The sequence below is a fragment of the Corvus hawaiiensis genome, chromosome Z (genome assembly GCF_020740725.1).
Source record: "Corvus hawaiiensis isolate bCorHaw1 chromosome Z, bCorHaw1.pri.cur, whole genome shotgun sequence".
Lineage (NCBI taxonomy): Eukaryota > Metazoa > Chordata > Aves > Passeriformes > Corvidae > Corvus > Corvus hawaiiensis.
In genome coordinates, this window is record NC_063255.1 from 30,259,653 (window position 1) to 30,286,967 (window position 27,315).

The following is a 27,315-nucleotide window of genomic DNA, read 5'->3' on the forward strand; positions in this document are numbered from 1 at the left end:
GTAGATTTTAGTGCATTCTATATTAATGTGTAGGTCTTTTCCCTCCCAATGATTGAATGAATTCTGATTGGTTGTACCTTCAGGCTGTTCCTATCCTCTGACTGTACATCATCAAACTGCACATTTTTAACTCATGTCTTAGGCAAAAATTGTGTTAGGCACTATCAGAGTTTTACTCTTCTCATATGATGAATGCCTGGTCAGTCTTTCACTCCTGATGCCTCTGGTAGCACTGCCTCGGTGCTTGTTCAAAAGCTTTTCAATCATCATGGCTGCAGCAGGATTTCCTTTGTGAGGAGGCACTGCCAAAATGGCTCTGGAGTTGTGGGGGCTCTTGGCTGATGGTGGAGTGTGGGGACCAGAGAAAGGCACCAGAATGGGGAGAAAGTAGCACTCAGAGACTTTGTCAGGGAAATGACAATTTATTTCCTTTTTTCTTGGCTGAAAAGTTCCTGGAGGCCTGCTAGTGCTATTGGCGGGGTGGCCTCTTCTTGGGTAGGGGAGAATCCTGGGGCCTGGGGGCTCTCCTCTTCCGGGCATGCCGGGGCTTCCCAGAAGAGCAGTTCCTGCCCTGGCCAGGAGGAGAGGGGCTGCAGCCCTGACCAGATGGACCTGCCGCTGCCGCTGTCTGCTCCTGCTCTTCCTGGGGCTGGTCCTGCTTTGAGCAGGTGGGCATAGATAGGGGGTGGCTGGGACTACATTGGAGACCAGTTTCTGATGTACCAGCTTCCTCCTCTACCTCAGAGCCTGTGGGTTCTTTGGCAAGAGTCACCTCTCGGGAGCTAGTGTAGCTGGAGCTACTGGAGTTGGTGCTGGCATGATGGAAGCACAGCAGCCTTCGGGCTTTGTCAATGCACTGGCCTGCAATGACATTGATGATGCCATAGACCAGCGATGCTGTGTGCCCATTGAGGAGAGGCTCCAGCAGCTCAACCAAGGTCTCTGCATTCGGACCGCAGACACAGAGGCCGTGCAGGATGGAGGCCTCTGCAGCCTCTGCTCGCCACCACTGGTCCTGATAGACTGCTGCCAGCCTCCAGCGCAGCCAGGGAAGCACAGGGTCCAGCAGTTGCTGTTGCCTTTGGAAAAGTTCTGCCCAGACCTCAGGCAGGAGGCCACCCATCAACTCTGGCTCTGCAGTCCCCTGCTCATCTGGGGACAGCATCCTTTCTGGAGAGGTTGAAGAGGACACCACAGGGTGATGGGGGTTGTTTTGGGACAGGTGGAACGGAGCGCTCCCTGCCTGGCTGCTGTCCTCTGCCAACTCTTCTGAGGCCATGATGGCAAACTGTAGATAGTCCCATTCGCTCCGCTCAGAAAACTTGACAATCTCCATAGGTCTGCTGCAGAGTGGGCATGCTGGATTTGTCTTTGCCCACCGCAGGACGCAGCCCAGACAGAACTTGTCATTACAGGGCAGAGCAGAGGCCACATCACTCCGAGTGTTGTGACAGATGGGGCAGCTCCAGTCTGCCCCTGTGGCCATGTCTTCGTGCTGCGGCAGCCTGGGGAGAACTGAGGGCCAGAAGGAGCTCCCACTTGCAGGCACACTCAACAGAAGTCCAGACTTGAGCTAAACTGGCGCAGCCAGGCTCTGCATGAACACATATAACCAGCGAGGGATGTGGTATCACAGTCCATCTCCTGGTGATGTTATTCTCCACCACCCAGTGATGTCACAGTTGAATGGATGTCTAGCCCCTGAATACAAGCAGTGAGGGAGGTAAGGTTACAATCTTATCTCCTGGTGATGTCATCCTCCCACCCAGTGATGTTACAACGGGATATCCATCCCTGCATTTCCTCGTGCCTCTGCACACGTCTGGGGCTACTGCAGCTCCATGTTACACTCTCTCTTCTCACTCATGTCTTTGGCTCACCACCACAGTTAAATGGCAGTCACCAAAGCCTTGCCCATGTCTCCAGTTTTAATATCAGTTCATCATGGCATTTCTATGGACATTCCTGTGAATTTTTAGATGAATTTTGATTCCTTATTTTGAGCAGGATTTATGCTTATGGATCTGATCTACACTCAGTTTATTTTTCCCTTTTCCTACCAAGAATTTCAGCACTGTGGAGGCCACAGTTTTTTCTGGAAGAAGTAGTTAAAAGATATACAAGGTGGAAGCAATAGAGTCCTTTTGAAAGGGGAGACCAGGTCAAACCCCACAAAAATAAAGACCTGAAGGAACAGATACTCAACTGGAGAGTCAGATCCACAACCTGGATTCCATTCACAGAGGTCTTTGCCAAACCATTCTGAACTCATTTCCACATTAGAAGGATGGGTCTTTGAGTGTATTTCTTCCATTTCCTTTGTTCTCCACTTTCATTAGAAGTAGAGAATTAGAACGACAAGAACAAATATAAAATTCACCTTTTCTGAAAAAGGAAACACCACAACAAAATGGGTCTCTTGCTCTGTTTCAATCTTCTCCCTTTTTAGCCTGCAGGAACTTTTTCAGCTCACAATTCAACTGGACCAGGTGGACAATAAAAATTAGTGCTCAACAGGTGTTTTCCAGTAAATGCATGCTTGGCTTTATACCTGAAAATTAGTGTAAATGGAGATGATTACTACAAAAGCTGTTCTCAAATTTATAGAGAATTGGGTAGATAGGTAGGTGAGTAGGTGGGGAGGTAGGTAGGTAGATGGACAGACATGAAAACTGTTTTTCGTTACGTTTCAAACTATGTCACATACAAATTTAATACAATTTTATATTTTATATTAACCCTAGGATGCTTGTCCATTAGAAATGTAAAGAAAATAAATGCATATGTTAGTTGTATATGTAATCGACAGAATCCAATGGCTAGACCTAAAAGGAAAGAGCATAAAAATTGGACAATAACATCTCAGTTGCACATTATTATGAAGGAAAATTAGCAGTATTTCATCAAATATGCAGTATTTCAGGAAAAGCCCCACACCTTTGATATGGAGGACCAAGAGAGAGAATTAATGCCCTATGCAACTAAGAATGCTTACTGAAGTAATGATAAATTAACTCCCTGTTTGAGGCTCTGAAATGGATTTTTGTCTTCCCAGCCTTGTGAAACAAGATTCATCGCTTGAAAGAACAGAAATGGCAGCAGTAAAGTCAATAGCATGTGAGAGAGATGTATTGAAGCAATGATTTAGGAGGTTCAGTGTATAAAATGAATTGTTAGGATCAAAAAGGGTCAAAAGTCCTTGCATTTCATGGCTCTGTAGGAATGTAAGAAGAACGGGGAAAAAAATCCTTACTCCAAGTAAGTGAGACAGGAATGTTTTCTTGGAGTTTTTGTGCACACACCCCCACAGGCACAGGGATATTGTCCAAGCTGAAAATAACTGCAAATGATTCTGTGAAGGCAGAACTTTTTTAGCGATCTTGCCACTTTCATGGTCTTTTGAACTTCAATAACCTAAACAGAAGTATAAAAATTGATGACTGTAAATAATCAGAGTCTCTGATAAAATAAGGCAGCGTCACTGATCATGCTGACAAAGCATTAGCAGTTTCACTTTGAGCCTTGTAGTCTCTGTTCCTTCACACAAATGGACTTGCTGCTGTTGCCAATCAACGTGTTGGAAGTGGTTAACACAAACAGATTGGGATACCACTCACCACTTGCCCCACCAGTCTAGCAGGAGATATATAATCTATTCTCCGGGCTTTCATATCCTCAGTATATATATGTATTTTGTCAGAAATTGCTGGAAGACCGAATTTAAACCACATTTTGTTATTTATTTAGTAGTGTAAGGAAGGAAAAGACAGTCAAAAAATATTGAGGAGAAAATATCTGTAAGCCGTACCAAAAAAAAAAAGCCTGACACAGCTCTGTCTAGGATTGCTAGATTATCTTTCCTTATTCACTAGAAGCAAACTGTAATCCAACATCATGCTCTGCAGAATGTCAGTAGGATGTTTCCAGGGAAAACTGATTACAACTAGTTAATTTGTAATCAGAAGTTTAAAGGGATATTTTTCTCTATCACCAGTTTTACTTGCTGGCAGTATCCTTCTCTCATATATATAAGTGATATAGAGTACTACAGAATAAAAAATTCAAATAAATATGTCTTGTGTCTTCTACAGTGCAGTTCTAGCTGTGCCTAGTGATATATTACTTTGCTTTTTTAATTAGTAAATGACTCCTAATTTTCTGTGTCACATGCAATTTCACATGTAACACAAGCTCTCTCAGTGCGCTCTTTTTCCTACATATGAATATCTAAACAACAGATACCAAGTCAGTGTTGCCAGGTTTGGACACTCTTCATGGTACAAACACAAGAAAGTCACTTAAATCCAGTGCCCATCTGCTAAGACACTTAGATACAAAGAGAGATACCAAAGCTGCAGCCTACAGCAGAAAAATCAATGGAGTGAGCACTGAAATGTTTGCTGTCAAGCACATGCTAAAACAGTGTGCAGAACTGTGATTGTATTCGCTAGACAGACAAGGACTTGCGCATGCATGCTTTATAATGTGGCACAAGGCAAGAGCTAATCACTCTGAATGAAGGGCTTGATATTCCTCACTCCAGGATATGCCAATATTGAATTATTTGCATTGGAAATCTTAAGGGTCTCCTTAAGATCAAGCCAAACTGTAAACCAAAAACCTGGTTATAAGTACAAATCAAATTATTTAAACTTTACAGTTTCCTGCAGGGAGAGGAAAAGCATTGCTTTCCCAGGTGCAGCAGAAAGGTATAAGCCAAGCATGATATCCTGACAGCAAAACAATGATGGAGATATCTGGCAACAAGTGGGATCCAGCAGGGGTCTATCCTGGGATGTTTCCTGTTTAACTTGTGGGCAGTGGGCAAAGCAAAGGAGAGCCACTGTGATGCTGGCAGATGATGGTAAACTAGGGAAGAGGAGGAGGCTGTCCGTATGTGCAAGAGCAGGACTGCCATCCACAGGTACCAGAAGTGGCAGGAGGAATGAGCTAAAAGGAATCCTATCAAATTCAGCAAGGACAAAAGGGATTATTGCTTCTGCTTGACACTTTTCAGATCACAAATGGCTCCTGCATCCAGGTTATGATCAACAAGTCAAGATGGAAATTGGAAATATAGGACAAATTCATGGAAGGCAACCATGGGAGTGGGGGTGGAGCGCTCACCCTGATAGGTGAGCTTGTGGGTCTAGGACTGGTTCATGATCTGGAGCAGGAACAGTTGTAGGGCATCTGAAAGCACCTTGAGGCTATGGGGATGGGATCAAGGGGCTAAGGCCAGGCTCTTCATAGATGTGCCTGGCAGGAGAAAAGAGAAAATGGCATCAGCTGAAACTAGAGAGGAAAAACTTAGGACAATGTGGTGGAGTGCAGGCCCAGAGAGGTTTTGCATCCTTTAACTGGTAAAGCCCCAGGCAACCCGGTCTGACCCGATGAACGTCTGTGCTTTCAGCAGGAGGCTGAAGGAGAGATCTTGTGAGGTGACTTCCAGCCCGAATGATTCCTCCGTTCTAATTTTCCCTGATTAGCGACTGCATCGATGTTCCGGAGGTTCACTGCAGGAGCGCTGCCGGTGTCTGAGGGATGGCGGAGCACCGCGCCCCCTGCCGGCCCCGTGCCGTTACCCGGGCGCGTGCCGGGGCGGGGCCGGCGCGGCCCTCGCGCCGCGGCCGTTGGCGCTCGGTCGTTGGGCGGGCGCGCGCGCGCGCCCCCGTGTGTCGCGACAGTCGGCGACTGTGGGCGATGGCGGAGACGCCCCCGCCGCCCGCCGCCGTCAGCCCCGGCCCGGCCGACCTCGAGGTTGTGTTTCAGGCGCTCGAGGAGATAGTTTCTTTGTCCCACCCTGAACTGGATGCCCTCTTGGAGGTGACTGTTCAGTAGCGGTGCTGGGGTGTGCACTGAGAGCTTTTCAGTGTTGTCACACGCCTGAGAAGTAAAAGCGTCTTTAATTAAGTGCTTGTTTATTAAAACAAAATTTTAAAAAAGGAGGAGGGAATCAGAACTATCCTGCATTCTGAAGCACGAGACCATTGCTTGTGTCAGACAAGTTCAGGTGCTCATTTTCAAAGGAAAAATGCACATTGCAGGTTCATTCATGTTGATGAAGTGGAAGCTTTTTAGGTTATGTCTTTGATCTTAAAGAGTATTTTGAGAATTGCCACTGAAGGCAAACATTTTTGTTGAAAATTCAGGGAAATGGTTAGATGGAGTTAATAATTTTATGTTTTCTGTGGAAAATACAATTTATGAGCATTTGGTTGATATAAAGCATTTTCACATGTTCATACTTCATGTCACCTGACAAGCTGTGAACGTCCTTTGCTCTACCTGTGGCTGGTTCTCCTTGTGTACAAAACTGTAAGTCTCATGTGCAGAGAGGGGCGTGGAGAGGTCACTCTGTTACAGCACCAAATGCAGTCTCTCCTTTCGGTTTTGAACACAAAGGCAAAGCAAGAGGTTGACTGCATCTCTTGGCTGCTGCACGAGATCTGCCTAGTCTGTAGGCACTCAAAATGCCATGTTGTGTATGTGTTGAAGCTACTATTTTACTGTCCTCTCAGTATCCTGATGCCTTCAATTAAGTTTCTAGGTGGGAAAGCTGGTGCAAACTTGCCATTATTGCTCTCTCTGTTGCAACGATTAGTCTTCTTCCTCTTGGGTGTCTTTCCAGATAGATATATATTCCAATGAAATCTGCCCCCAAAACTCCAGCCTGGAATACGCTGTTCTGCTCAGTGCTGGGTAGAGAGGAGCACGTCCTTGTCCCAGTGCACACAGAGGTGGCAGGACTCCTTCCTTGATGCCTACTAAGTGAATTGTCTCACCTGCACTTTGAACTTTGGCAGTTTTGACAGCTTTTGAACAGTGTTTTGAGAGGTATGTATTTTCCATTGTTGAAGGCTTTGGCAATTAGAGTCCAGACTTCCTCCTTAGGAATAAAGGGATTAAGTGTGTGAGGCAAGGAGTTGTTGGGGAACAGGTGTTTTGGTTTTGAGTCCTCATGACTTATGTATGTGATAAGAAGCGCGATATTGGTCCTGGATGTGAAGTGGTTAAAGACTTGTGGCTTATTCTGTGTTTGAAGAGTAGTTCACGGACTACAAGGCCTTTGGTTTGACAGTTTCCCACCTTTGGTTAAAAATCTCCTGTCTTTAACTCTTGGCTCTTTCCAGACTTCCCTGGGTGTTTAGTTCCTGTATTTACCCAGCCTTTTTGCGTATTTTTGTATGGCTTCATCAAAAAATGTCTATTTCTATTAATATACACAGGCATTGCCTTATCAATATTTGAGTAAGAGCAGACTCAAGGTGGACAGTGTGATTTTTTGCAATTATCCATGTCTTATTACCCAGTGTGATGCCCTTTTGTCTTCTGTAAACTCACACATAGCAGAAAAAAGCCTTCTTTTCCTTAATAGAAGGAAATGTTGCAGGCTCTGAATAATCATTCATCTTCAAGGTACTGATGGATAGGCTGTTTGCAGAAGAGACTAATATTCTTGAACAGGTGATAATGAGAATATCTTTCTGTTTAAAGGGGTTTTTTTTTTTTCCTTTTAAGGAGAATATTTTGGGTCAGTGTGAGTCTTCAGGAAGTGAGCCTGTGAACGTTGTGGCAGGAGAGCTTCACTTGGCAACATGAGCTGTGGGAACAGTTCCTTTGAGCCAGAGGACCCTGGTAAGAAGAGAGTCCACATGTTTTTAGTGATGACTGAGACAGCTACGTTGAGCCTAGCTTTCACAGAAAGGGGAGATCAGAGTAGTTGATCCAATAGATGATGGTAGAATTGTTGGAGGAGCTGCTACGGACTTCAGAGGGCAGTTTCTAGATCCCAGGTAACAATGTTAGTTAATAACTCATCTCACAATGCCCATCAGTTTCTACTATTAGGACTGAGGTCTCTTTGTCAGTACAGAGAAGAAACAAGGCTGGAGTTCTTTTCATGAGGTGTGAAGGTCTTTGTTCAAAGTTCTTGGGGGTGCCATTTACAGAGCTAGTGCTGCAGCTTTTATTGGGGTACTTCAAAACTTTAAAGTTTTGAAAACTTGGGAGAGCTCCCTATTCTGTAAACAGCAGGCCTCAAATTCCCAAGGGAGAACCTGCCTTTCAGGCCATGTTTTCTAGTCACTGATAGAAGTACTGTTGCTGGGTGTGCTGCTGAGGGAGACATAAACAAGGCCCAGTGTTGACTCAGTGTTTCCTTTGCTTCCTAGATGTCCATCTGCTGTACCTTTCCAGAAGGGCTGCTCTACATGGGAGGAAGCTACCAGGGGAAAGCCTGTGAAAATGAACTACCTGGGATCCCCCTCTATATAGTTATACTTATAGATGTATTATGTTGTTGTCCTTATACAGTTAGAGGTGTATGGATATTTAGAGAGATATACTGATATTTGCATGTTTAGATATAGGCAGTACAGTTGTAGCAATCTGCAATAAATTAAATTTTTAAACTGAAATTGATATTTGTGTATTTTTATATAGTCAGCAGACTCTCTGCCCATGTCTCTCTCCCAGGCAGCATGTGCATCCTGACCCAGCACTGCGAGTTCAGATCAGTCTTCCAGGGTGGGGAGGAACAGCAGAATCAATGCCATCACTCTCTGTCTTCCTTGCAGACCCTGAGAGCTGTGAACACCATGCTGGAAGCAATGGTACTCAGCTCTCCTGCGTCCAGTCTCGATAAGGTGCTGCATGGCATCTTTGAGTTCTGGCTTGTGAAAATAATGGGGGTCTCAGGGCTGTTCCTCACCCTAGATAGGAGGGATTTCCCTCTCCTGGGTGGCAGGCAATGTGCTGTGGGGAGGGTGCTCACTTCCCACTTCCCCTGGGGAAGCACCAGGGGCTGACACCAAGCTCTTTTGGAGTAGAATGGCTGCAGAGGATGGCATCTGCCTTGCAACATGGTTGGCAAGGGACTCCTGGAGCAGGAACCCACCAAGACTTTGCTCAAGGTCAGAGGAAGCCTTGAGGGACCATGAAAGTCTTGCCTAGAAGCAGAGTCACACTGCTCCTGCTGGAGCAGGTGTTTGCTCCCAGGGCTCGTCTGCAGCTTCTCTTTTTCCAGGTGCTGCTGGACTTCACCAGTTCTGAAACCACTGCTGTGCAGAAGACAGTCTTGGAGAGGATCAGGAATCTGAGTCGTGGGCTGGCTGACATTTCCAAATGGGAGGTAAGGCCCAGGCACCTTCCAGCCAGGCCATGCCACCCTCCCTGCTGCTCTCCCCAAAAGGCTGCTATCCAGCTGGCTGTTTCTAAAGACCTACAGGGCCTTTCACGGCCTGGTCTCACCTGGATCCAGCCCTGAACCCTGCTGTTAAGGAAAGTTCCCTGTCTGACCATCCAGAAGCCACTCTGGCAGTCACATTCACACCACCTGAGCTGGAACTGAAGCCCCTTCACAGCTACACCTCCCACACTCACAGTCTGACCAGGACTCCTTACCAGCTCAACCCCAGGTTTCCCACAGCAGATTCTCAGACATCTAGGTCCTTCAAATAGCTTAATCATGGTGCAATAACTAAATAACAACAGCTCGAGCTGGTGCCTCTGAGGAGGGACTGTGAACAAAGGGACCCCTGGGCTTTTGTACCCTCACAGCACCGAAGTCTGGGGGTCTCAGCTCCTGCTGTGTCTCAGTGTCCAGTTCCCTGGCTGGTGCCACAGGTCTCTGTGCCCTTTCCTGTGCCAAGAGTTGGCAGTTCATGGCCTCTTGACTTGGGCTCCCATCCAGAGCTCAACCTACAGCTCTCATTGCAACTGCAACTTTCTCAATAGCCTGCCTCCCTAACAGGCAAGCGCCAGCCACAGTGGGGCATGAGGGGAAGGGGAAAGGCACCAGAAGGGGGGGAAATCAACAGCCAGAGACTGTGTGAGGGAAATAATTAATTTCCTTTTTCCAGTGCTAGAGTCCTACTAGTTCTGTCAGTGAAGTGGTTGCTTGCATGGCTGGGGAGAATCCTGGGGCCAGCAGCCCTCCTCTTTCGGGCATGCCAGGGCCCCCGGTGTGAGTGTTCCCAGCCCTGACAAGGAGCAGTGGGACTGTGGCTGCTGCCCTTGATGCCTAAAGATGTTTGCTTTCTATATATTTTTCATGTATTTGTAGATTTGTAGACTACTAATACATGGTTGTATCTTCTAGTACTTTTCCTACCCTTTCCCCTTACCTTTTAGAACAGTAAGCTAACCTTCTAACACATTCCTTAAATACTGTTTTGTCTTGCTCTTTAGGCTAGCAAGGACACTGTGTTTTCCACTTGAACACAGAAGATATAACAAGAAAGCCCCTGGAATAACTCCAATGGGGCAGAACCTGGGGGCAAATTACCTAACCAAGTGCTCTTCTAATTGGACAATATTTGTTAGATTTGCTAATTTGCTAAACTTAGAAAAATTATAGAAATCTGGTGCCAAGTGTGCCCATGACCACGAGGGCACCTGGAAGCTTCCAATAAAGACCTGCTTTTTTTCTTACTATTTTAAGGCTGTTGCAAGAGTTTTCTCTTCTGATATTAGGCAACACCCTGGGCAGAGGAACTTGCCACCACTGCGTCCCCATGCTCTTTCTGGAGCTGCACCTGCTCTGTACCAATTTGCACAGGTGGCTGGAGGATGCAGAGGGCACAGAGGGCAACTTCTGATGTGCTGGGTTGGTCCTCCATGTCAGAGCCGTCAGAGCTGCTGGCAGGGGCTGGATGCCAGGTGGGAGCCTCTCCCTGGGAGCTGGTGAAGCGGGAAATGGCCTCAGGGCTGTTGTCCTGCTTCCCAGCAGTGTGGGAGTGCAGCAGCCTTTGGGCCTCCTCACTGCATTGGTCAACAATGAAATTGACAGTGCCATCAACCAGCTGTTCTGTGTATTCCTCCAGGAGAGGCTGCAGCATCTGGACCATGACCTCCCCATTGTCATGGATCAAGTGGGAGCTTCAGGCAAGCCCTGCCTTAAACTCAGATTTTTGGCAACAGCTTAAATTGGCAACACCTAAAATCACTCTGGCCTGCAAGTTCTAAGGATGGCAGATCAGGTCTACTTATAAAATGAGTTATTTATTGAATAGACAGCAGATAACAGAAAAAAGGCCTTAATCAGAGTTACTTACTACAGTATAAACCAAAAAGCACTTCTAGTAGGTTACATAGAACAGCACACAATATTACAGTACGTATATTAAAGCTAGCAAAAGAAATAATATAGCTTAGGAGTCAAATGTAATTTACCACTGAAATGATAGTGTACACCAAATCCTTTCACTCAGCCTCAGAGGAGTAACCACAAAACAGGTGTCCCCACTTTGGGGGAAAATCCCACATATTTCCAGGGAATGCGCAGAAGATTTCCTGCTTTGTGAAAATTTTGTGTAGCTTTTGTAGTTTAAAGTGAGGTGTCTGTCAGTGAGAAATTCCAGCTTATCTTTCCAGATACCACTTCCACAGCAAAATGTTTGTTGTCAGCTGGGAGTGTTACTCCCATGGTGCGAAAGTAACTCACTACAAGACAGCTTGTCCTGTTTGCGTTATTTCACTGATTAGCGAGAAACAGGTAAGTTCTTCTGGGGCAAGATGCTCTGTTATTCCACCAGCTAAAAGCAACAGATAAGCTCTTCTGGGGTGAGATGCCCTGTTACATCCCATCTGGATCACAGAGGCATAGGGCATACTAGACTGGTCTCACTGCCAGCCACCATGAGGACCCTGCAGGCCCCTGCTTAGCTGGGGAGAGTGTCCCTTGCAAAGACTGAAGAACAGCTGCAGGGCACTGGCAGCTGTTCCCATCCAGGAGACAAAGAGATCTTTCTGCCTGGATCCAGCGCTGGATCCAACCTGGCTGCTGGTCTCTGATGATTCTCCCTGGGGTGTGATGACACACTCCAGGTATTTTTGTTCCTGCAGAAAAAACCTGACAGACTCTATCAGTCTTCTGCAGAGTGGGCACTCTGGTTTCTTCTCTGCCCAACGCAGGATGCAGCCCATGCAGAACTCATGGCCACAGGGTATCACATAAGCGACACCCTCTTGCTTATCATGGCAAATGGGGCAGCTCCACTCTGTTCCCATGGCTCTGTCTGTTCTCCATGGTAATTCAAGGAGTCCTGAGAAGCTGCTCCCCATCACTGGCACTACCAAAGTGTCTCACACAGTGCAACAAAACAGAGAAACCTTGGTCCCTTGCTGTCCCAAGCAGGAGAGGAAGAAATGCCCATGATCCTGAAGGATACCCTCCTGACTTCCCGAGCCCTAGTGCCGTTCTCACCAGCATCCCGGGGAGACTCAGCCCTCCAGATCTTGCAGGCATGCTTGACACACTCTGACTTTTCTGAGAGCCTGGGAAGATGGTCTCTGGCAGTTGAAAACGTATAGGATTGAGACTCCTGTCTGTGATAAACAGATACTGGCAGTCAAGTGGTTCAATACCTTTCAGGTCCTGAATTTTTAATTAGATCTCAGGGCTAGGGGGGCTGGATTTTTCCTTTCTATCTTTTTAAGTTCACTCTTGAATCAGAAAATGTCATTAACTGAATGCAGTTTTTATAAGGGCAAGGTTATTTTCTTACAAAGTAAACACTGTGGACAAAAAGATAATGTGGCCTTAGCAGGCACTGTGCATATCAGCTGGGTATGCTGGTCAAGTATCACCTGTGCAGGTGATCTCTAGTGAAGATTTCTCTCCCTGCTGACAAGACTTTGGGGCTCACAAATTTTTATTAACAAACTACACACTCAATATGGCAATTGGTATATGCTTTGCCTCTATCTTCTAATAGTATGAGAAGAAAAAGCATAAAAGAAAAGAGGGAAGAAAAAGGGAGAGAGAAAATAGATAGGAGAGGAAAGAAGATTGCAGTCCTGGGTCCAGCACTGATCCAGCCAACAGCTGTCCAGGGTCCTGAGAGCATGCCACCCAACCTCTGTGGTGGTACATTTTTATAGGTAAGCTTTCCCCAGCCTGGGATTAGATTCCTCACTATTCATACAAATGAATTAACATGTGCAGCCCAGTATTCTGGACCTTTCTGGAAATGGGCTGGGGGGCTTTGAAGGTTTTTTGGTGGTCTTGATTCTCCCTCTATTGGTCTTGCTTGCTCCTTGACCCCACTCCTACACTTAAGCTGTCCTTTATGTTGTGTGGTCACCATGGACTGGAACAGGAAATTCAGCTGCAGAACAGTTCTGCCTTACCTTCATATGGCTCCCCTTTTCAGGCACATCCTGTTATAACTTGCCTGCTTGATGACTGTTGGGGCATTGGGGCATAGCAATGCATTAACTCTTTACTGCTTAGGTTTCTACGTTGGTCAAAAAACCCAGTTACCATCTGATAGGAACAAAAGTCATCCTTAGGGCACAGAGGAGAGTGAAGGGCTTCACATTCTTACTGGCAGGGCATTTTTGCCCTTTATCTCGTTTTCCTAGTCTTGTGTTTCTTGCACTTGTTGTTGCAGACTTAAGGTGTCAGATGCTACTTGTCCACTGTAGAGGTATCAAGATCTGTAGGGAAGGCATTGATCTCTACAGAATGGAGTGTGAGGCCAAGTTCTTCCTAGATGAGGATAAAGGGATATCTGAGTTCAGGCTGCTTGGGCAATGATCAAGCCAGAAGGATTTTACAGAATTTGGATGCAGAATATTCCCAGAACAGAAAATACAAGTTTGTTTTGGTTTTTTTTTTTTTGCTTACAATTTAAAATTTTATTCAGTTCAATAAAATTCAAATTAATATAACTCAGAACAAAAGGGTTGTGGTCCGCTGCAGCCTGAACTGCAGCTGGTCCATTCTGCCATTCAAAACATTTTTTCCTTTAGGAACTTCAAGATCTCCTTCAGCAGATTAAAGAAATTCAGCAGCTTTTCACGTGAAAATGGACAGGGCTGCATTGGTTTTGGAGGTAGCGTCTGCAAGGGGGTTGTGTAGGCTGGCACTGGAGTAACTGCTGGCTTTTTTCTCATCATGGCCTGGATCCAGCTGTAGTAGTACTGAGTGGAGCTGGAGACTGCAGGCCGTTTAGGTCTGGCACAGCCTACTCCCCAGCTGGTCACACCAATTTGCCAGAAGAAGTCACCATGTTTGCTTTGGCAGACAAGAGGCCCCCCGCTGTCACCCTGAAGCAGAGCAGAGAGGATAAAGGTGCTTTTGGGAGCCCCTCTCAGCAGTTAGACTTAGCTCCTTTGCTCTCCGAGCCTGTCAGAACTGGATTCCCACCAGAGCAAAGCTCTGTTCGAGTGCTGGAGCCTGCGGAACCTTGACACCCTTGGGAGCAGGTTGGGGGCCTTTAAGGTAGGGCTCTCTGTCTCCCTGTGCTTGGATGTTGGCATCTGGACTTCACTGAGCAAGGACCCATGGATGGGAAAGGGAGTGGAAACTCCAGCGGCAGTGCGGAGCTGGGGCTGGGAAGGCTGCTGGCACCAGGGAAAGCATGGGCTTGGCTGTGCGTGGGTGGTGTGATGGGGCCGCCCACACTGCTGGGTGCTGAGGGATGCATAGCACACTCCTACCTGGCAGGTGCCAACGCCGCCCTGCCCAGCACACACATGGAAGTCATAGATGTACCCCTGCAGCCAGTCGCTGCTGTTGCAGAGCTTGTTATTGACGACTTGGACCTTGGCCTGCTGCAGGATATCTCTACCTGAAGCTGTGAGCAGAGAAAGGAATGAGCTCCAAGCAGCTCCTTGCCCATTCTCCTAGCCTGTATGTGAAGTCCTTCCCTAGGGCTTGGCTCTGCCTCCAGAGAGGCGTTGGAGTGCTGTGTCACTGCTGTCTGGCTTTGGGCAGCAGGCCAGACCCATCTCTCCGGAGGCATACGTCCCACAGCCCAACTCTCATTTTGGCCTCTGCTGTCAGGAAGCCCCAGCCATCTCTCCCTGGTGTGCCAAGCTTGCCCTCAGGGTACAGGTCCTTTATGGGAACTCACATTTTACAATCCTGTCACCCCAGCCAGCAACGTAACAGTTTTTCAGCTCTGACACTTTCACTGTGGGACCAGGCAGGCAGGCGAGCTGAATGGAGGAGCTGCACAGGACTGGCCGGTCCAATTCCAGCAAGGCGATGTCGTTATACTCAAGTTTAGGAACATAGAGTTCATGAATGATCAGCCGCTTAATCCGACGCACTTCCACCTCATGGCCTGACTGACCCAACGAGGTGGCCCCAAGCACCACGGCCCACTCGCTGATGGGACTGGAAGGCAGATGGAGAGAGGCATGAGAGGGAGTAAAATCATGTGCTGTTACAGCCCAGCACTTCTCTGCCTTCTTCTTCCTGGGGCAGAGAGGAAAACAGCACTACAAAGAGTGAAAGTAGGCTCGAGATACATTAAGCTGGATGCTGCTAGGAAGCAGCGGCATGAGCCCAGTCTTCTCCCTGAGCAGTCTCTCAGCTGGGCTCTGCAATGCCCTGGCACTAGGCACACTGCAAGGAAATGGGATGGGAGTAGCACACCGTGGTGCTGTGGGGATATCTCCATGCCCAGGTCCTCCTTACTTTGTTATGTTGGTAAAGCAGTGGGCAGCTGTGAGGAGCCACTGTGCGTCAATGAGGGTCCCTCCACAGACATGCACGGATATTGGTGGTTTCCAGAAACAACGGATACTGGCAATTCCAGCCCAGGCCCCAGACCCTGGCAGGACATCTGTGCCACCTACGACGCGTGATGAGCCAAAGGTAGCATGCATGGGCCGGAGCCCACAGATCCCTCTGTAAGCAGAAAAATCATTACTGTCCTGTGCAAAGGCTTGCTGCTGTGCAAGCTGAAGGTCAGCCAGCTTCCCTTCCCACAAGGCTTTGGTTGCAAAGCTAGCAGGGCCAGGGAACTGCCTGGGGCATGCGTCTGTCTGCCTGTTTCTGCTTGAGCCCCATAGACAAGTTGTGCCAGCAGCCCAGACGCTGGTAATAAACTGAGGCTCCCACCCAGGGTTTCGGAAGCTGTGGTATGGCCACGGGTGGCAAGTGGGCATCCTCAGAGAACCCCCTAAGCCTTGCCTGGGTCTCCCCACAGAATCTGGGGCTACTTACCCACAGGTGCCATGTGCAGACCCGCAGAGAGCCAGTAGGATGAGGATGCAGAGCAAAATCATTGCTGTCAGAAACACAGGTCAGCTGCAAAGAACGAGGACTTCTCACCTCCAGTGCCTCTGCCAAGGTAGTGCCCACAGCACTTCATTGCCCACATTGTACTTGGCCCTGGGGCTGATGTCACAGAGGAGCTTGTTCCATGTTCTGGGTATGGTGCTGGCCTCTGGAGGTGGGGGGAGGGGCAACATAGAGTCATAAAACCACAGAAAGGTCTGAATTGGAAGGTACCTTAAGAATCAACTAGTTTTAAGCCCCAGCCATGCACATGAACACATTCCATTACACCAGGTTGCTTGATGTCCCATCCAAGCTGGCCTTATACAGTAAAAGGAATGGGGCATTGTACTAGTTTGAAAACAAACTAGTGGGAGACACCAAGTCAGAATAACAATTTAATAGGGAAATAAAAGGAGGGGGGAAGGAAAAAAAAAATAAAAGCGGACAACACTGGGTTAAACTGACAGAGTTAGGATACAACCTGGCACCCTGTTAGTCAGGGTGGTGGTAGCAATCTGGGAAAATGGTGGCTGCAGTCCTCCCGAAGTGGCGATCCTGTAGAAAAAGGGTCTGCTCCTCCTCAGAAGGTCCAGTGGTGGCTATGTAGCTCCTGTCCTCTGGAAATCCAGTGGGAAGGCTTGTCTCTGGTGTTCAGTCTCAGATTATATCCAGATGGGATGCTTGGGTGGAGCATCTCACAGTGGGGTGATGAGTCATGAGGCCAAGTGTTGATTAGGCTCATTAACAGAAAATAGTCTGGGGGGAGGAGGCAAGGAAACACTGCCCCACCTGGTTTCAACAGCTCCTGAGGATGGTAATAGAATACACTGCAACCCACGACAGGCATCCACAGCTTCTCTGGGCAACCGGTGCTCGTAGTGTACCAGTGATATAAGACTTTGCTTGTCATCCAAAACTCTTAACAGAATTCGCAGCAGCAACAACAACTAAAAGCAATACACATTCTGATTTTAAAACAATCTGTGATATTGTTTTCATTTGCTTTGCTTGAGACAGGAAAATCATCTAAACAAATGTAACTGTCTCAAGGCCCAAGTTTTTTTGGTGTCGTTTAGAAAAGTAACTGTGAAGAACTCTAATTAAAAGTAATATTCCTTCTACAGAAGTGGAGTCCCTTTACAGCTGAGCCTGTTTATTTAGTTGCTTCCATTTGACTGCTAAACAGCTTACCCTTATTTCAAGAGGTACAGCAGAGGCTATGCACTGGACTGCTATTTCAGTTACAGCCAACAAGTTCCTCTCCTTGATGATCAAATTCCAATTTCCTTAGCTTTCCTTTGATGAAGTTCAAGGAAGACCAGGGAGATAGAATGTTCCTGCCCAGATATCCAGAGTCCAGTTTCAAGTTCCCTGGTGTGCTGTACAGCACACACACAGAAGGATCAGATGCTAGCAGCCTAAGACAACAGTGCATTTCCAGCAGCTGTCCCCCAGACCCAGAAGCCCCTAGGACCTGTGTTCCCTCCTTCCACTGCACCCTTTCCCTCCTCTGAGTGGGCACAGTTCCAGCCCTTTGGAGGGCCCTTTATCTTCCTGCCTGACTTGCCTGCCCACAGCTGCATTTTGCAGGTGCTGTCTCAGGGAGGCCTTGCCTCGCACAGGAGAATGAGTGGGACTGCAAACATGCTCATCTGTGAAAATAGGCCACTTCATTTCCACAGCGACAAAGTCACCATCAGCCATTGCGCACATGTGGAGGAGGAGTGTGGGCAGGACAGAGTGGGCCTTTGGCACTGAGGCTGCCTTTGGATCAGCAGGCACTGCCCCAGCAGGAAAGGGTTGTGGTCCACTGCAACCTGAACTGCAGCCAATCAATCCTTCCTGTTATAAACATATATTATAATATTGGCTTCTTGCAAAGTATTAAGGTAGATATTATATAATGTTAGAAATGCTTTTTGCTGTGTGGATGTAGTTTTCTCTCTTTTTAGCAAGAATGTTAGCAAGTGTGAGCAAGTAAGATAACGTCCAAGCGAGCAGAGGATGAGGCCCGAGAAGCTGCTAATCAACACTTTGTCCAGAGAACAAAAGGGCCCAAAGGCTACTCCGCCCGGAGAACGGCGGCCAGGAGGGTCCGAGAGCCGCTATCACCGCTCTGCCCGGGGGGCAAAGAGGCCCAAAGCTGCAATCCGCCCTGACTGTCTGGAGAATTAAGAGATCCACCCTACCATCGACTCTTACCTAGCGAGCCCAACCCCAAGAATCAAAAGAAATAAAACCACAAGGCAGAAGACTACGCATGCTCTAAAAAGGCAGAACCAAGGAGTGGCCATGCAGAACAGCTCCGGGAAAAGTTTTAATATGAATAGAGAACAGACAGTAAAAATGGTATAAAAAGGACTCACCTCGAGCATCAGGTGTGCTCTTGGCAGAGCGCCAAGGCACCTGGCCGTTATCCCTTTGCTTTATTTTATGTGTCTCTTATTGTCTTTATATTAAACTCTTTAAATTCTCACAGGAGAGCAAACCTCGTTTTTCACATTCCTTAGCATGCTTAAGGCTCCAGGCTGCCCGTCTTCAAGCTGCAGTTGGACTTGAGCGAGAGATGTGGCTGGGTTTTTGTTTCTTTGAACTCAGTAAATCTGGTAATCCCCTTCCCCTGCCTTGGTTACAGGGGGAAAGAGAAGCAAAACTACTTCCGTTTGTTGCTGTAGTTCTTTGGCTTTTAAGGCAGAAATATTCTTCATGCAGTGCCAGCAATGGTATTTTGGGTGAGGTGGGCATGAGCTCTTTGGCTTTTGCAAAAGGAAAAGGAGAAAAAGAGAAAAAAAAGAGAGAAAAAGAGGAGAAAAAGAGAAGAAAAAGAGGAGAAAAAGAGGAGAAAAAGCAGAAAGGTTTTCCATGGAAAGTGTGTTTGCACCAAGGGAAGTCTGAACCTCATTGGGCTGAAGTTTCACCCTTGCAGGTTCTTGAGAGCTTTTATTGTTAATGGCCATGTCCTGTGACCAAGCTTGATCTGGGGAGGCTTGCAAGAGACTGAAACTTTGGAGAAGTTTGGAACTTTGGAGAAACGTTTGGAGACTGAAACTTGCTGTGGTCAAAACTGCAGGTTTTTGGTTTTGCTTTGGTTTGGTTTTTTCTCCCAGTTTGGAAATTCCACCCCCTCCCCCACCCCCGCCCCACCCTTTTTTTTCTCACCCTTAGGAAGTGCAGGAACAAGGCAGGAGATTTATTTTTGGTCTGAAACTCTCAGCCTCTCCCTCTGTAATAAATACTTTCAGATTCCCAATGCATACATTACAGGTGATGTCATGGGCTGTTTTATATGGGTATGGGAAAAACTACAAGTCCGTGTTTTTAGAACTGTGCCCGGAGGAGAAAGCATTCAGAGGTGTAATGGTTATGGACTTGAATGGACGCAGGGGTGGATGATGCTTAGGAGGACATAAGGGAGCTGTACACACCCAGCCCCAGCTTGTACTTTCCTCCTGCTATACAGATGAAGAGGCAGCAACTAACTGGGGAATGATGAGCAAGGCTGTCAATATTCGGTATGAGGAGTCAAAAGGGGAGTCTCTGCTGAGATCCTGGTAGAAGGGCCACCAGTAGCGTGTTTGTCCATTGCACAAAGTCCCTACACCAGTTGTGCAGTGTTACAGCATGTGCAGCAAAATGTGCCATGATACTACATGAATAAGCAGAGTTATTTCCACAGGCTTTAAAAAATATTACAGCTTTTAAACCAAAGGGGAAAGCCTCCCCAGAGGCTCTGCTGTGAGCCTTGACCCCAGAGCTGGATAATTCATAGTTCGATTTCTCACAGAGGCTGCTCCTACCTTGGAGAGGTCAGAAGAATGGTGTGATGCCTGCAGACCTTGGTCTGTGATTTTTTTTTTTTTTTCTTGAGTTCATTGTTATGGGACTGATTTGACCTTGTCGCCTTGTGCCATGCAAATATTTAAAAAATACCTGCTGTGTCATGAACAAACCTGAGTTGTCCAGCCAAAGCTGAAATTTGGGAAGAGGTTTCATAATTTCAGGAACACCTCTTGCCAGCACGTGTTGCAAAGCTTGAGCAAAATGGACTTGGAAGAAAGGACAAGTCTGTACCATTGAGGGATACAGTGAAAATTAAATCAAGATAAGTTGGTATGTCCTCCTTGGATTGATGCACTAATTTAACTGTGGTTTCTGCATCAACTGTCTCCCCAATACCAAGAATGAATGCTACTTTTTTGCAGACTTTTTTGCACGGAATCCTGTGCAAGGGTGTGCAGATACCACTGGTCAGGCAGAGCCATTGGCATCATGAACCCCATAGCTGGAAGCATCAGAAAGAGGAGGATTTTGCTTCAACAGAGCAGACTACCACTGTAACAATCCACATCATTCACTAACCTCCTTAGGGCTATGTGGGCACTACATGAGGTCTTCTGCAAGCAGGTCCACGTGGCTAGTTGTTCTGAGGGAAAGTGGCATTGTTTAGCAAGATGATCTTTTTCCAAACTTCTAAACTTTTATTTTATTTAAAGTAGTTTAAATGCATAATTTTGATAAATCCATCTTCCTTAGAGGGATCCTGCCTTTAAAAATGGAAATGTGGGGGAAGCAGTCTATCCTTATGCAGAGGTGAAACAGATGTTTATTCTCCATGGCTCTGGTCAAGCCTGCACAGACCTAGGGGTAAGCCCAATATTTATGGCTGAACTGGTGCCCATCTGATGCCCACTTTGCATGTTAGCATGATAGCCACAGTAACAGGATGCAGCTTTGTCTTCTATCCCCAGACACCCCATCCCAGGGGGTACAGTTCATCCTCAGGACCAAGCAGGATGAGCAGCACATCCCTCATGACTTGTTCTCTGAACTGGATGAGATCTGTATGAAAGAGGCTGAACATGCTGAGTAGAAAGAAATGGCAAGGTAAATAAATCCCTGCTGCTGGTTGTGATGGGAGAGAAGTGTCTACGCTGGCAGTACCCTTGGGCTCTGCTTTCTGCTTGCTGGAACACAAAGCTTCTGCAGCTGCAGGTGCTAATGTGAGGAGCCTTCTCCTCTTGCCACCTCAGAGCTTTAACAAAGAGGTTGGAGACTCAGAGCTGAAGAGGAGGTAAAAGACAGTATCCTACGTGGCCACTCTGTCCTTGCACAGCCTCTGAGCTGAGGAGCTGCATCACCAATGAATGGATGCAGCTGGACAATTGTTCCAATAGCATCAAAGACACTGAAGGTAATGTCGGAGCCACATCCCTCTGGGAGTGGCCAAGCTTGGGTTGTTACAGCGCCCTTCACTCCCCAATTACCCCTGTCCCAAGAACACATCCTTCTTCAGAAGTCCTGCTAGATCTTTAAATTCTGGAGTCATCTCTCAAGCACTGCTAAGCTGGCTCATTAGGTCAATTCCTAAGGCATCCACGGAAACATCTGCTTACTACACTTCAGCCTATTTGTACAGCCCCCAGTATTTCATGTCCTACACTTGGTAGTCTCACTTACTAAGTACTACTTTGTTATACTTATGTAATCTTGCATTACCTGGGGCAGCTTGAACAGTTCAAGTCTTTGTTCTGCACCTATGGCTAAGCTTAACCCTCATACCAACCCTAACCAGAACCCAACTAATGGGACACCCAACTCTCTCTGGCTCTCAGGGAGGAGTGGCAGTCCTCACCTTCCCTTGGTGGCTTTTTCACAGCCCTCCTAACACTGAGTTTCTGCTCTTTGTCTTGCACTGACACCTCACCCTGCCCGAAGCCCATGTCCAACATGAGCCTTGCCCGCAAAGGCTGTCTGCCTTGCACGAGGTCTTAGCCATTCAGTCTTCATCAATTCCCAATACCCTCAAAAAAGGAGAATTATATTTAAGCTCTTCTCATGGAAGAAGCTGTCTCCACTACAACTTATTAATAGGGCTGGAGATTCCCTAACAGAAAAACAATTTAAAAACCTCTACAACTGACAAAAGTATGCATATGCAACAAATAGTAAAATGAAAAAAACCTCCCCAACTTTCCAGAATTTTTTGGTACACCTTCTTGTCTAAAACTCAGCTCCATGTTATTTCTCCATAGTTATCACTAAAGCATTTTAATAGAATAGTAGATTTTTAATATTCTAGAGCAGAAATCAGGAAGAAGATGGGATCCTCTTCCACAGTTTTGATTTTAAATTTTTAAAGACTCAGTACTGTGGCCAAGGATGAAATAAAACACATGTGAGAGGAAAGAAAGGATAGAAAAGTGGAAGTTTACCACTGACTTCTAATTTAATTTAAGAAGTGATTAGGGAGAAAAAGCTGAGATATATAAATATATGTGTATATATATACACACACACACATACAAATACTCAAAGACGGAAATAGTATTTCTGTAGAATTTCAAAGATTTAAAATAAAGGAGGAATCAAAGTAATAACACATGACAGTATAAAAACTCCAAGAATATACTTAATTGCAATTCTCATTTCATAATTTAACAACAGTTCTAAATCTGCTTCTATGAATCCACAAAAGATACATTGGTAGTGAAATGAAAAGGAAAAAAAGTATGCTTACTCTTGCATGTACTGTACATATATACTATACCTCCAAAATGGGTTTTTTCACCACTTCTGAAAGACACAGATTGCACTGCAGGTATTTGCCTTTCTAGTGGAGCACATTAGGGTTTTAGCTCCTATTCTTTAAGGGAGTTTGAGGATTTGTCTCACAAGATTTTTCACAGTATTAGAAAAACAAATCATTAAAATCTAAATTAGAAGCTTTCCTAAAACTAATGCCATAAAGAGTGAGCAATGATGACACATTATACTGTGATTTGCAAGGCAATGAAAGACCAGAAGTTTACAAAAATGAAGTGACTGACGTATCTATCAACTGCAAATCCTCTGCAACAAGTGGTGAAATTGGAAGTCAGTCATCAAAAGGGCACAAATCAGTAGTCAGTCTAAAAGATGAACCAACATGAAAAAATACAATTTTGTGCAGTTGGTCAGAGACCAATACAGCAAAATCAGTTAAAGTTTGATGATTAATGATGAGATTCTCAAAACTCTCTGATAAATTCAGAGTAGAAGTTCCAAAGTCACACCATTGTTCCTGGAAATCCCATATCTAAAACACTTGGTTTTGCTTTCTGTTTCTTCTTTTCCATACTACTATCCAGCCACTTTATATATCAAATTGTATACTATTAGCACAAGATTTATTTTTTTACGTGTAATTCCTAAAGAACACCATGAAAATAAAAAATCCAAACTTAAATCAAATTGGAATTGTATTTATTTCACCTCTCAAACTTTGTAACATTCACTACTACTTACATACCTGAAATACAATTCTGTTTCACAACAGCTTCTATATCTACAAATGTGGAAACCACATACAGTTTTGCATTAAGAACAAAAATCTACTGCTCAATGAGCAGTCTGCAAAATAGTAACAGTTCACGGTAACTCTTTCTTTCTTACCTGACTGCCAATATTAACCCACCGCCAAGAAATTATAACACAACTCCAAAAGAAAGGGCGTAAGTTTAACATATAAAATTATATTTAATCATTTGTGCAGATGTTTGGTCTATAGATGAAAACAGTTTCAGGGTAAATACTTACATATTGCTCAAAAATGCTTCAAGGAAAATAAAAATTTATCTGAGACATGCCCTGAGCTATCTAGACTCCTTAATAGTGCAATGTTGCAGTGATGCCTGGTTTCACCCTGGCTTTTGCAAATGAAACACAGTAACTGCTCACAGAGCTCCTAAATGGCTGACACAGCACAGTATTATATGTACTATAGCAGTTCTTGTAGCTTTGCCAAGTTTCTCTCCATCCACTGGATATTGAGCTGAATTGTATCAATTGCCTCTTTTACACAACGCAGTTGAGAACTCTCCTCTGACTTTGACTCAAAAAATGACTTGACCTGCATAGCAAGAAAAAAGAAAGAAAAAGAAGATCTTAATTAAAATCAACACAACCCAGACAAATAGGTTCAGTAGCAAAGGCTACACACATGTTGCAGAAAATCAATTTTTGAGAATTGTTTGTATCTATGCAGTAAGTAAACCTCTCAAAGGAGCTCCCAAAATGAAAGAAAAGCATTTTTCATGAATACAGCAGCCATAATATATATCTTATATATTTTCAATATATCATTTCACCAATAAACAGAAATTGATTTACCATATCACAAAGCCAACAGAGAGTATGCAGAGTTCTGGAAAATGAGTCCTATTCTGTGACACAGAATTGGTTGTTGCAAGCAACCCTCTTCAGCATTCTGCAACAGCCCCCACACCCAATCATCATTATACCTGTCAATGCTAACAGTTAAAGTATTATAGGTCAAACCATTAACAACTATCTACCAAATTATCTGAATGAAAACATTAGACTAAATCTTGAATGATTCTTGATATATGAACTTCAAGACCTTGTTAGAGAAGATGACAGAGCTTTCTAAAAGCTATTAAACAATTATTGACTGATACTCAATTTCCACTATAACTCTTTGGGATTGCTGACAGGAAAAAACAGCATAAAGCCATTTTTATGGCACATAAAAATGTATCACATTTCAGAGGTACAAAAAGCATAGCTTGTTTACAAATTCTAGACCAAAATTATATACAGATCAAATCATTATTTTGTGAGACAGTGTGTTCCAGTGCATAGGAAAACACAACAGTATAAACCAATAACTGTGTTCAACCCTGTAATGCAACTCTGTCACAGACTCAGTATATAATCTCCCAGTGTTTATGGATATATTTGCCGTGTTTGGAATAGGGAAAGCAACTGATGTATATCCTCACAAAAGGGTGTCGAGGATATAAATAACATGTGAACATGTGTATTCATCATCGTTCAACTAAATGAAAACAGCATTGGCACGAGAAGATACCCCTTTCTGGTAGATTGAGCCACCAACCTCAAGCAGATGTGCCTTCGTTGCAAACTGAGAAGTTGACCAGCTAATGATATTCTGGATAGTATATGAGCCTAGGTGAAACCTGAAAGACAAACAAGTATTTTCAGCTAGGAGACACTTTAAGATGGAGTTTTGGTAAATGTATACATTCTTTTTTACTATTTCTACTTTTTTGTTTAGCAGTTGGAAATTATTAAAAGCACTTAAATTCAGTACCTTACATTACAACTACAAACCTTATTTTTCAAAAGAAATATACCGTCCTAGAAATCCAAGCCTCTAGCTCCCTATTCCCTCTAAAAATGTAACATAAGAGCAAAAGCCATGGAAAATTTTCAAACTTCTATCACAAGTCAAATAGTAAAGAACTGAGGACACCATACAATGAATATCAAGATCCGTATTTGTGGTATGTATGTGTTCTAAAGCTCTACTATAATTGAACTTGCAACCAGGTTTCGTTTCAAGTGAAGTAACTTTGTAATATTGGTTAGGAAGGGCTTCCTAGAGCAGAAGTTTTCACTGAGGAGAAACTTTTTTAGTAATGTGAAACTGTTTAAAATCAAAGCTGGGATTTAGAAATACAGGTTTCTAGTACTGTTAGATTTTGAAGACTTGGGGGGGGTCAGCTTTCCTGCTGGGTACCCTTCAAACCCAGTTAAAGAGAACAGATTTCTGAAGCAAGTGGGATATTTTGGTTACGTGGTTTTAGGAGTGCTGTAACAATGCAGAAAAAATAAATGCTGAATTAATTCTCTGGATCATCTTCTGAATCCATCTGATCCACATAAATATCCTGCAACTGAACCAATCATCTTAGAGACAGCAACCTTTCAAGAAAAATTAAGATCAAGATTGTTTAGAATTATGCTGAGGTTCTAGGAAGCTCCAAAGTCCCATCAACAACTGGTGAGACTTCAAAACTTACGTAGCAAGTTATGTTTGTAACCTCTGATTTTAAAACATTATTTACTATTTTAATATGAATCTTTTTATATGAATGCAACTATTCATTGTCTTGTTTGAAAGAAACAAACAGGTGCTTTTGCCACTGTGAGTTTGAAGTTTCAGCCGCATCAAAAGCCTTACTTTCGTATAAGCTTTTCCCAGTTCTCTTTGACGAAGTCCCAGGCCAGCAAATACCCAGGCAAACTCTGGCTAACAGTTGCTATGATATGTGAAAGCTCCTGTGACCTGATGATTTCTCCTTCAAGACTGTTCTGCATTAGCCTAGGAGACAAAGCATATGAAAAGAGACAGGAAAAAAACTTCTATTCATATGTTCACATGGGGTTCCCAAAAGTCCTCAATTAGATGGAAAAAGTTTACATAATACATCAAGCAAGCAACTTCTGGCATCTGGAAGAAACCGATGTTACATTTTATTACAACTGTACTTACTCAGCTTTAATTTCCAGAAATCAGAGTGACCTTAGCTCTAAACCAAGTACCTGAATTTTCATTGGTGTTGGAAAAGATGAAGTAAATTCTAATAGTTTGTAAAAGAAAAACAATACATCAAAGAGGTAAGAGAGGGAAGCTGGATTAGCAGGAGAAGTTTGTGCTCTCTATGAAGTACTGAGATTTAGTCCATAGAGGGGAACATAATGTAAAGTCAAAATGTCACCTAAAGAAAGGGAAAAAGAAAAGAAAAAAAACCCAAGCAAAAAAATACCTCAACTTGTGGGAGACAGAGGAGTAGAAACTCCTGCAATTAAAGGAGGCTTTGATTTACAACCCTGGAAGAGACTAGGTCTGGCTTAATTGACAGAGATTTGTGGACTTTAAGCAAAAGGATTACAAACTTGTGTTCCTATCATTATAAGTAAAATTGTACACTGGGTGTTTTGGTGAAGGGTTTTAAAATATAATAGTGTGGTTTTATATAGTTTAAGTTAAGAATGTAGATGGTATAAGAGAGACATCTGTGTGTACGTGACATGAGAAGTTATTGGTCAAGACATAGCTGCATTGCAGTGAGAAGTGCCACAGGTGATAGGTCATAAATCCAAAACAAAGTGTCATTTTAAGTATCTATTGGATTAGAAAGTTATAAATTATTATGTAACCCTAAATCTTGTGACTAGTCGCCATTACTCGGAGGTGTTGTAAAATCTCATGCCTCGACTGATGCATTTGTTATTTTAAACAATAAATTCGTGTAATTGCATAGTCCCATCCCTTGAAGTTATCTTCCTCTGACATGTGAAAGCGTGGGAAACGGACATCAACTAGTTTTTGATTATAAAGGTATACTAATCTTTTAAGGTTCTATAGAACAGCCTGCAATTTTGTTACCCATACTGCAAAATCTAAAATTTTCTGTTACTAGTAGTACAAAGCCTTTCAGTTAAATTCTTTCCTCTTTATGCATATTCAGAATTTGGTCTTTTGTGCT

At 44.6% G+C, this 27,315-nt stretch overlaps 3 protein-coding genes across 4 annotated transcripts in view; all 3 read right to left on the bottom strand.

Annotated features, from left to right (window-relative positions):
• Positions 1-448: 448 nt before the first annotated feature.
• Positions 449-5,536, bottom strand: LOC125320329. Its single transcript, XM_048292518.1, has 3 exons — positions 5,391-5,536; positions 2,381-2,551; positions 449-1,701 (listed from the first exon to the last, which is right to left on the bottom strand). The coding sequence occupies exon 3, from the start codon at positions 1,484-1,486 to the stop codon at positions 470-472; it is 1,017 nt and encodes a 338-aa protein (XP_048148475.1). The 5' UTR covers positions 1,487-1,701; positions 2,381-2,551; positions 5,391-5,536; the 3' UTR covers positions 449-469.
• Positions 5,537-13,683: 8,147 nt separating this feature from the next.
• LOC125320177 (acrosin-like) lies at positions 13,684-16,175 on the bottom strand. Its single transcript, XM_048292217.1, has 5 exons — positions 15,965-16,175; positions 15,434-15,646; positions 14,865-15,130; positions 14,449-14,585; positions 13,684-14,055 (listed from the first exon to the last, which is right to left on the bottom strand). The coding sequence occupies exons 1-5, from the start codon at positions 16,024-16,026 to the stop codon at positions 13,738-13,740; spliced, it is 996 nt and encodes a 331-aa protein (XP_048148174.1). The 5' UTR covers positions 16,027-16,175; the 3' UTR covers positions 13,684-13,737.
• Positions 16,176-23,246: 7,071 nt separating this feature from the next.
• Positions 23,247-27,315, bottom strand: part of LOC125319954 (leucyl and cystinyl aminopeptidase) — a 54,904-nt gene continuing 50,835 nt past the window's right edge. For both annotated transcript variants that reach the window (XM_048291785.1, XM_048291784.1), the window contains 3 exons: positions 26,007-26,147; positions 24,918-24,999; positions 23,247-23,909 (listed from right to left, as the gene is read on the bottom strand). In XM_048291785.1, coding sequence (XP_048147742.1) covers positions 23,778-23,909; positions 24,918-24,999; positions 26,007-26,147 — 355 coding nt within the window. In that variant the 3' untranslated portion in view covers positions 23,247-23,777. The remainder of the gene's footprint in view (positions 23,910-24,917; positions 25,000-26,006; positions 26,148-27,315) is intronic.

Coding starts and splice junctions, on each gene's coding strand:
- LOC125320329 (XM_048292518.1), bottom strand. CDS start 1,486: ATGGCCACAGGGGCAGACTGGAGCTGCCCCATCTGTCACAACACTCGG.
- LOC125320177 (XM_048292217.1), bottom strand. CDS start 16,026: ATGATTTTGCTCTGCATCCTCATCCTACTGGCTCTCTGCGGGTCTGCA. Junction 15,131..15,433: donor TGCTTTACCAACATAACAAA/GTAAGGAGGACC, acceptor TCTGCCTTCCAG/TCCCATCAGCGAGTGGGCCG. Junction 14,056..14,448: donor GCGGCGTTGGCACCTGCCAG/GTAGGAGTGTGC, acceptor GCTCTGCTTCAG/GGTGACAGCGGGGGGCCTCT.